Source organism: Elephantulus edwardii, unplaced genomic scaffold (assembly GCF_000299155.1).
Source record: "Elephantulus edwardii isolate Elephantulus edwardi_28Jun2011 unplaced genomic scaffold, EleEdw1.0 scaffold00001, whole genome shotgun sequence".
Taxonomy (NCBI): domain Eukaryota; kingdom Metazoa; phylum Chordata; class Mammalia; order Macroscelidea; family Macroscelididae; genus Elephantulus; species Elephantulus edwardii.
The window spans coordinates 6,825,513-6,834,736 of NW_006399751.1; the positions used below are offsets into that span (position 1 = coordinate 6,825,513).

The 9,224-nt window shown below is 49.5% G+C and overlaps 1 protein-coding gene across 1 annotated transcript; it reads right to left on the bottom strand.

Moving 5' to 3' along the window:
• Window positions 1-3,007: 3,007 nt before the first annotated feature.
• Window positions 3,008-9,224, bottom strand: CES2 (carboxylesterase 2). The gene is made up of 10 exons (XM_006878903.1): window positions 9,055-9,224; window positions 7,804-7,945; window positions 6,833-6,966; window positions 6,488-6,752; window positions 5,976-6,074; window positions 5,408-5,548; window positions 4,813-4,957; window positions 4,172-4,309; window positions 3,594-3,666; window positions 3,008-3,194 (listed from the first exon to the last, which is right to left on the bottom strand). The coding sequence occupies exons 1-10, from the start codon at window positions 9,222-9,224 to the stop codon at window positions 3,008-3,010; spliced, it is 1,494 nt and encodes a 497-aa protein (XP_006878965.1).

The following is a 9,224-nucleotide window of genomic DNA, read 5'->3' on the forward strand; positions in this document are numbered from 1 at the left end:
TAGGCTGGCTTGTCTCACATAGTGTGAAGGAACCTCTAAGATGTGGCCCTCAGTAGTCTAGAGCGCTTGGAACCAGATGCACTCATACGCCTCAAGTTTTACCCAAATAATAAACATCCATGCGGGCTGAACAGTAGCCCAGGGATGTACTTTCTCCTTGGGACAACCAATCACATGAGACCATGAAGGGAGCATTTGCCTAGGGAGAAGGCTTGGTGCGCAGGAAGGGCAATGAGAATCACAGGAAGGAAGTGGAGAGATTGCTGTTATAGGGGACGGATTGTAATTGGTGCCATGAAGCAAAAATTTTTGTGAGTGTCTGACTGGAAAACCAACCAGTAAATTTTCCCCTAAAACAATTTAAAAAGAAAGACAAAAAATATGAGTAGTAATTAATTAATTTTAAATAATTTGAATAGTAATTATTTTAAAATATTCTTTATTTAAAATAGCCCCCATATTGATCTCTTAAATGCCCATCATCTGATGAATGACTAAACACAGTTTGATATATCCAAGTATTTGGATATATCACTTTTATTTCACTTAGAAATAAAAGCAAAGAACTACTGATTGAATTTTTCTTTTAAAAAACCCATCCATGGGGCGGGAACAGGAAGTGGGATTGGACTGAGTTCTGGGCGCAAGGCGGCCTCTTGAAGAGAGCAAAGGAGCCCACCTGGTCGCAGAGAGATAGGACTACGATGTTCCGGATCGAGGGCCTCGCGCCGAAGCTAGACTCGGAGGAGATGAAAGGGAAGATGCACGAAGATGTGATCTCTTCCATACGCCACTTTCTCATCTATGTGGCTCTGCTGCGAGTCACTCCTTTTATCTTAAAGAAATTGGATAGCATATAAAGATTTGGCATTACATGAGAAGGCATAATAGGAAGACCCTGGTTCAAGTTTCCACTCCTATTTGCAAATGAATAGACTCAAAGACCTAAGAAACTCTCAGATTGAATAGACCTTAAAATTCTACTTGTTAAGAACAATTTGCTGTGGACATCATAGCTAAAATATAAAACTGTGAAGAATGAAAGACTTTCTTGTAATCATGTGGCACACCTTTATACCTGTGATATTCAAGCTCCAAGAATGGTGGTATAATTGTAAATAATGTCAAACTTCATTTTCTAGCAAGTATTAATTATAGCAAAGCGTGTCTGAAACAAACAAACAAAAAAACCAAAAAAACCCACAAACAAAAAAACCCCACAAACAAACAAACCTCATCCATGTGAAGCTAAAGAATCCAGGCACAAATTTCATTTCTGTTACATTCTAGAAAAGCAAAGGACTACAACAAAAAGCAATGCAGTGGTTGTCTGGAGTTAGGAACAGGGAAAGTATTGAACCCAGAGGAGTTCAGGGGAAATTTGTGAAGACACACAAGTATTCTGAAGCTTGACAGGTAGTGACAGCTGTATATTTGTATCTATTTGTCCAAATTTATCAAACTCTATGCCTAAAATGAGCAACTTTAATTGTGTGGTATTTAGTCCAGAGGAAAGATTTTTAAAAACTATTTTATTTTATTAATTTTAATGAAAGTTTACAGAGACTTAGGGTTTCCATTCATTCATTGTTGCACTTTTCTCCCTGCCCCCCCGCCCCTCCCACTTCTCTCTTCTTTTTGAAAAGTAAAATTCTTTCGTTGTTATACAGTACCTCCCTCCAGAGGAAAGTTTTTTTTTAGTTCCAGGGACACACTTTTGTACTTTGCATGTGCATGATCAGACAGCATAAAGATGCATGCAGCTGGTGCTCAAGAAATGATTGCAGGGAGCAGCACCAGGGTTTTCTCAGCTGGTCCATCAACCCAGTTTCAAGTTTATCCTCGCCTGCCATCTGGTGGCCAGAGTAGGCAACACAGACTCTTCATCCTCCCGGTCTTTTAACACTTTGTGGCTGGGATTAGTGCTATGGATAGAAGAGGGACATCTCTTGTAGGAAAACTGGTTTCTAGAGAGGGCAGGTTAGTCAGGAAGAAGGGGGTGGGTGAGTGGGAGATGTCCTAGGATCTATGCGGCCATACATACAATCTTTCAACAACAGAGCAAAAAGAAATGTTTGGTAGAACAAAAGGCCAATTGAGCACAATTTGAACAAAATTGGGCACCTTTGAATGCCAAGATAAAACATGATTTTTTTTTTCAATTTTGGGAGTGAAATAAGAGGAAGGAACGTTTGAAGGCAGCATTGAAGTAAGTAAGAATTTTAGTCGTGCGGATGTCTACAGTGAGCAGGCGGCTGGGGTCTTGGTAAGGGGAATTCTGAAAGGCAAGGGGAGAACCCCAAGAGGACAGGCCAAGAGACAAGTCTAGACATACAGTGGCCTCTTTTCAAAGTGCTTGGGTTTTCTGATCCTTTAATCCCACTTCGAGGAAACTTTCCACAGATAAACAGTTTTTATCATCTGTGGGCCCCTTGGTAATCTGCAGAACCACAGAGAATAAAAGCAAATCTGAAGAGGCAGCAGCTGATGGCCTTGCCCGGTTCTCTAGGTCACATGTGGCCTACTCATGACAGAAGACACTTAGTCTAGGGTGGCAAGTGACAGTGGAGACAGTGACTTTGACATTCAGTAGTTGGTGACCTTGGAGTGCTCTAAGGAGCACTGGAATCTCATTTTCTACAGGCCACGTACAGATGTAAGAACATGCGGGATTGACTGGAAGCTTCTGACACCCTGGTATGAGCAACCTTTCTGGAAGCTTCCTTCCTGCAGAAAGGCTCAGAGAAGAGACAGATGGGGTGGGTGGAGGTGAGGAAGGGAGGATGTGGCCCAAGGCCTGACGGAGTCTGGGGGAGAGGATCCAGGGCAGGTTTGGTGGCTAACTGCATGCAGTGGTTTCTTGGAGAATGTTTGCTGGGTGGATGGCTGGAGTGAAGAGGACAGGAAGGCTGTGTGAACAAAGGAATAGATTCTGGACTTCTGGGGGGCATGTGTGAGGACCCGTCAGGCAGACTCCGGGCCCTCTCTCCAGCTGGGACGCACAGAGCTACAGCTCTGCATGTTTCGCCTTGGCCTCCGTTAGCTCCTGGATCTTCTGGGGCACCGTCTTCATCCAGAACTGGAGCCTGTGTGCCTTCAGGGCTCGGCCTGCCTCAGGCTGTAGGTTCAGCTGCATGTATTGATTCTCTTGGTCAAACGTGGGCCAGAAGGGCAAACCCTTGCCATTAGGGTTCCTGTAGACCAGCAGAAGAGTGCAAGGGTCATTGCGAGTCCTGCCTGGCTCAGCCCAGGCACTGATTGGGGTCAGCCAGCAAGACACCAACAAGCAGGCCCAGTGGGCATGAGGAGTGAGGGGGAAGGCTTTCAGATCTAGGAGAGGAACTACCTCCCAACTGTGTCAGCTCCGTGAGGGGCAGGACAGCCTGACTGGGGGTCCCCACTTTCACAGGGAGGCTCTGGCTGTAACATAGTACTGGCACCCAGCCTCCAGATCATCTCCCAGGGAAAGGGGACAAGTGTCCAGCGCCCCCTCTGTCCCTGTGGAAGGGCCCCATCAAGCAGTTAAGGACACGTGCATGCTAATGAGGGTCACCACAGACAAGGGAGATTGAGCGAGAGGTGCGTCTTCTCACCCATTTCGAGCAAAGTTAGCCCAGTACTTCATTATCTTCTTGCTCAGCAACTGCTCCTCCTCCGTGAATTCCACTGTAGAGAAGGTCAAGGACAAGCTCAGTCGAGCTGCCAGTTCTTATGTGTGTATCACTCCACCATCTCCCACCTCAGCTGTGGCTTCCTCCAGCTCCTGGGAGCTGTGTCTGGAATCCCTGCCCTCCCTAGATCTGCCTCTGTCCTGACTCCTCCCAGCTCTGGAGGCCCAGGCCTTCTAAACTCATCTCAGCTCTTAACAGGTGGGCCCAACATGGAGTTCATTCTTTTCCTTCTGACACTGGAAATTCATTGAAGACACCACTGTGGCATTTAAATTCACCCTGCTGTACCCCTTCAGAAATCTTAAAGTGGGCTGGGGTCAAGGGGGCAAAGCTCAGCCTTTCTAGCCGTAAGATCCTGAACAAGAGAACCTATTCTTTCACTAAGCCTCAGTTTCCTCATTTGTACAGTGGTGAGAACTGTTCTTGGCAGTCCAACTTGGGTCTCCTCCTACATCTTAGGGAATGTGGTGCCTTCAAGGAACCCCACCCAGCCGACTCACTGAAGTTGTTCCAGGAGAAGGCTCCGAAGACAAAGAAAATCTCATCACCATGGTCTGCCTTCACATGGGGCGGCTTGCTGTCCTTTAGGAAGTCTGGCCGATGCTGGTACTCATAGAAGTAGACTGGGGCATGGGATCCTGGAGGGGAGGTGGGCAGACAATGAATGGCTGACCCCCTCACCTGAAGCTTTCCTTGGCCCACTGTGGTGATGATATGCAAGTTCAGGGAGCTCTGGTGGCCTAGTGGCAAGAAGCTGCAGTGCAGTCCCAGAGGCTCATGGTTCAAATCCACCAGATGCTCTGCTGGAGAAGGAGGAGCAATCTCCTCCTGTACCAGTCAGATCTGATTTGATGGTACACACAAAATAGTAAAATAAATTTTTTTTTTAAAAAAAGACACCCGAGTTCAGGGCTGGCTAGAATCTCTACAATAGCTGGAGCAATGACAGTGGAAAGGGCCTAGTTTCAAATCCTACCCTTGGAATGTAGTAACTTATGCCTTGGGCAAGTTACTGAAATAAATGAGCTTCAGTTTCCTCATCTGTAAAACAGGGAGAATGAGTCTCTTAAATGAAGACCTTACCTGGCACTCACAGCTCTGGGCTGTCTGTCTTCTTCCCAACTTGGTCTTAGCTACTTACTCTGAAACTGTGCTACTTGGAGGGCAGGAATCACGAAGATGAAGTCCTCCATTATCTCTTGGAACTGGGCTCGGAGGAACTGGGGGTCCTCACTGTTCCCGATGTATTCTTCAATCAACAGGTCAATAAGTTCAGGATGGAGGAACTATCCCGGGTAGATCAGGAGGAATCATGTTAGGCTGGCTGTTGTTGGGGCAGGGAGGACACTGGCTAGAACACACAGGATCTGGGAGGGAGTAGGGGCAGTTTGGGGTGTGGGACCAGCTCTGGCGTAACTCTGTGAACATTTGCTTATAAGCGATGCAGCATGGGCAGGATATTTGTGGGTGCTGGGGAGGGGATTTTTCTTGCCCCGGGACAGGAGGGGAACAGCTCCTCCCCAACTCCACGAGCCTCACCATCATGCCTGACATTTGCTTCAGTGAATTCCGTACAGACTCTCTGTCCATTTCCATTTGCATTTCAGAAAAGTTCACAATCTAGGATGAGGGAGAATGTTGAGTTGGGGGCGAGACGAGCCTGGAGCTACTAAGCCCTAAGGCTCTCCCACCAGAAGGACTCCTCTGGCACCTGGAGGCTTGGAGCTGGGTCTTACCTTGGGGATGACCCAGCCATACTCATCATTGTTGACACCGATGATGCTGGGAACAGGTTGAAAGTGATCAAAGGCCAGTAACTCCAGGGGGTGCCTGGGCAGGAAGGCCCCATCCACTACTCCTGCGATGATCTTGAAGTGCTGAGGGGCATGCAAAGTCAGGGAGAAGGCCTGTGACATTTTCTGACTCCCCCATGTCCTAGGATGCCAAAACCCATCCTATGCCCAGTTCAGCTTGTCCTGGTCCGGAGTTCTCATCAACTGCTATGAGAAAAATCAGGACATGCAGCTGGACCTTGCCCAGAGTATGAAAGACTAGACCTGCTTTGTCACACCTTATTACCCTCCTTCCATCTCCTTCAGGGAGCTCTGGTGGCCTGGTGGCAAGAAGCTGCACCGCAAACCCGAAGGCACATAGTTCGAGACCACCAGCTGCTCTGTGGAGGAAGGATGGGTAATCTCTTTCTGTGTGATTAACCACCTCTGAAAACCTGCTATGGGTTGCTTTTGACTCTATAATACTCAATAATAACAACTACTACTCCCCACCTGTCCCATCCAGTCCCACCTCACTCATGGCCTGAATCTCCTCCTCACTCTTGCTCCTCAGACAGTTGACCAGGGTTTCTGAGTCCACCTGGCTACAGGCTGACAGGTTGGCCACCATCTGTAAAAGAACCACGCAGGGGCTGAGTTGTCCTTCTAGAAAGGGGAAGGCGGTTTGCTCAAGGTCCCTGTGGGAAGCAGGTACATTCCTAATATCCTAGGGTATTCTGTGCAGACCCCTGTGATTTTATCACAATTTAACTTCCCTGATGCTCAGAGGGTTCAGCCAGAGAGGTGATGCAACTGCCTGGGTGAATCTGTCCATAGAGGGACCTGCCAAGCTGGAGGCTCCATGGCCACACAACATAATCGCCTCTGCAATGGCAGAAGCTGGTGGATTCTCACCCTCAAGCCCCACAGCAAACCCTGGGTAGGTGATAAGGGAGTCATCATTATCCCCATTTAAGGCAGAATGTTGGGGACCCTGTGAGGTAACAAATGAGGCAGCAGGGCTGGGCTTTCCAAGCCTGGGACACTCACTGTGGAGATACTGTCAGACGAGTTGGCAATGAGGCCAGGGAGCAAGGCCACACCGCTCTCCATGATGGCACCATGGAAGAGTCCTTGGGACATGGGGGACATCACATGTGAGGACACGCTTGTGCCACCTGCAGACTCGCCAAAAATGGTGACTCGGCCAGGGTCGCCTCCAAAGTAGGCAATATTCTGCTGGACCCAGCGCAGCGCGGCCACCTGGTCCAGGTAGCCCCAGTTGCCAGGTGCATGCTTGTCTCCAGTGCTGAGAGGTGACAGAGAAAGGGATCACAGGATTATCCTAGTTCTGCCCGGCCACACTGCCCAGCCGTGCCCCGGTCTCACCTGAAGTAGCCCAGGATGCCCAGGCGATACTGGATAGTGACCACTATCACATCCTCAAAGGCCGCCAGGGCGGAGCCATCGTATATGGAGGCCATGCCTATCACGAGGCCACCACCATGGATCCACACCATCACCTGGAAACAACACATGGATCTCTATGGCTCCCAGCCAGCCCAAACTCTCCCAAGACTGTCTCCTAGTCTAACCGCTGCTTTGAGTGTGTCCACCCACCCACACTGACAGAACTCCAGCAGCAGGGAGGCCTTTTCATGGCCTGGACCAAGTGTGAGCTAAGTTCTCTCAAGAAAACCAAGCTGCCCACCCTTTGGGGCTTGCCCCTCCATCAAGGCCTGGTTCCATTCCTTCTAGAATCTTCTCTGAGGGGACATGAAAAGGGGCATCTCCCTGACTGTCTTACAGGCTCATTCACTAAGTGCGACCTTACCCCCAGCTCATGGCTCGGGCCTCTGGTGACCTCAAAACATGACTTTCAGGGGAGCTCTGGTGGCCTAGTGGTAAGGAGCTGCAACTACAATCCCAGAGGCGCACGGTTCGAATCCACCAGATGCTCTGCCGGGGAAGGAGGGACAATCTCCTCCTGTACCAGTCAGATCTGATTTGACGGCACACTCACACAAAAATAATAAAATAAAAATTAGAAAAAACCCCAAAAACAAAACAAAAACCACGACTTTCAGGAACCCGCTGGGTCTCCTGGGCACAGGCCGGTTGGGTCAGTCCTGAGTCCATCCTAGGGGCACAGCCCCTTCAGGAGCAAATGGGGCTCTGTGAGCCCATGGGTGGAAACATGATCCTGAACTTGATCACAGTGGTAGCTCCTTAGTGAAAGGCCTCTCAACAGTGTCTACAGTGAGGTAAGACCCAGTCTAATCTTATCCTTTCTAATCTTCTTGTAGAAGAAGTGTCCTCTCATCCCACCCCACCCCCAGTTAGCCACAATTGACACTCACAGGCAAGTTGCTACCCTCGTGGGCGTGGGCAGGTGTGTAGATATTGAGGTACAGGCAGTCTTCGGACATGGCTGTGATAGGTGTGCTTCTATTAAGCAAAGCCTTAAGCATAGATGTCATCCCATTGATGTCCTGCACACACCTGGTAGCCAGGACAGACAGACAGTGGGGAGCCTGTGCTGTGGGACTGGGCCACAATCAAACCCTAAGTCTAGATTTACTCCCACCTACTGTCAGTCCCTCTTGCCTCTCAGCTAGTCTGTTCACACATGGTCCTTCTCTGAAAGTCTTAACAAGAAGACCGGTTCTGCACAAGCTAGGATGAAGCCTAGCCTTCCAGGGAGATGCCAGTGTTGCTGAGGGGCTTGGACACCACTCCTCCCAAGACTCAAACCTGGAGGTCTCTGAAAGAACCATTAGTTTCATCATCTGGCATCCCCCCACCCTCTGCATCCTTCTACCTATGCGGGCTTGGAGAAAGGGCTAATCCACATGCATGTGCTGGGTGGATGAGGAGAGGTCAATGTCTCATGTGAAGGGCAATGGAACATCTCCCTTCCCAAGCCAAAAATGCCAGGGATCCTCCTCATTCCCACAGCTTCTGGTTGTAAGCACACACACCTCTTGGCCTTGGCCAAGAACCTAGCCTCGTGGCCAAGGGCGGGAGCACTGGTAGTGTAACTACATGTTGGGCTGCTAACTGAATGATTAGGGGTTTGAATCCACCAAGCAGTTTCCGTCTGTAGCAATTTATAGCCTTAGAAACCCAAGGAGGTTGGCCATGAGTCCGAGTCAACCCAACAGCTTGGGTTTGGTTTTCGTTTTGATGGCTAATGGGCTTCGGTCCTACTGGTTGGCACATGAGAGTGAGGGTCCCCATGGAGCTACCTCTGCTGTTCTCCTCAGGGATCTGCAGTATTTGCTACTAAAGTCAGGGGATCCTCCAAGGTTCACAGAGCTAGTCCAGGTGGCTCTGGGACACTCCTCAGTGGTGCGGGGGAGTATGTGGCATAACCAGAAGCATGAGAGATGCATGCATCTGCTCCTCCCTCCACTTCCTGGAGTTAGAACTTTCCAGATGACAAGCCTAGAGCCGGGAGCTTGGTTCAATGACTCCACCCCTTAGCAAACTTCTGGAGTGACGGGAGCACAGAGGGTATCCACCAAGCTGATTACAGGGATTTAGATGAGATGACAGCTACCTCCCACCCTACAGCCGGGAGGTTCCTGGGTCCCTAGGGGAGAACTTACGCAGCTGGGAAAGAAGTCCCATCCCTCACACCACTCCATGCTTCAGGAGGCTGTGGGGCTGTAAACCGCAGTGGCCCCAGGGGCGGCTTGGCGAAAGGAATTCCCAGGAAGGTGTAGACCCCCACTTCAGTGCCCTTTATTTGGACGAGGCTCCCCTTCACCTGTCCCAT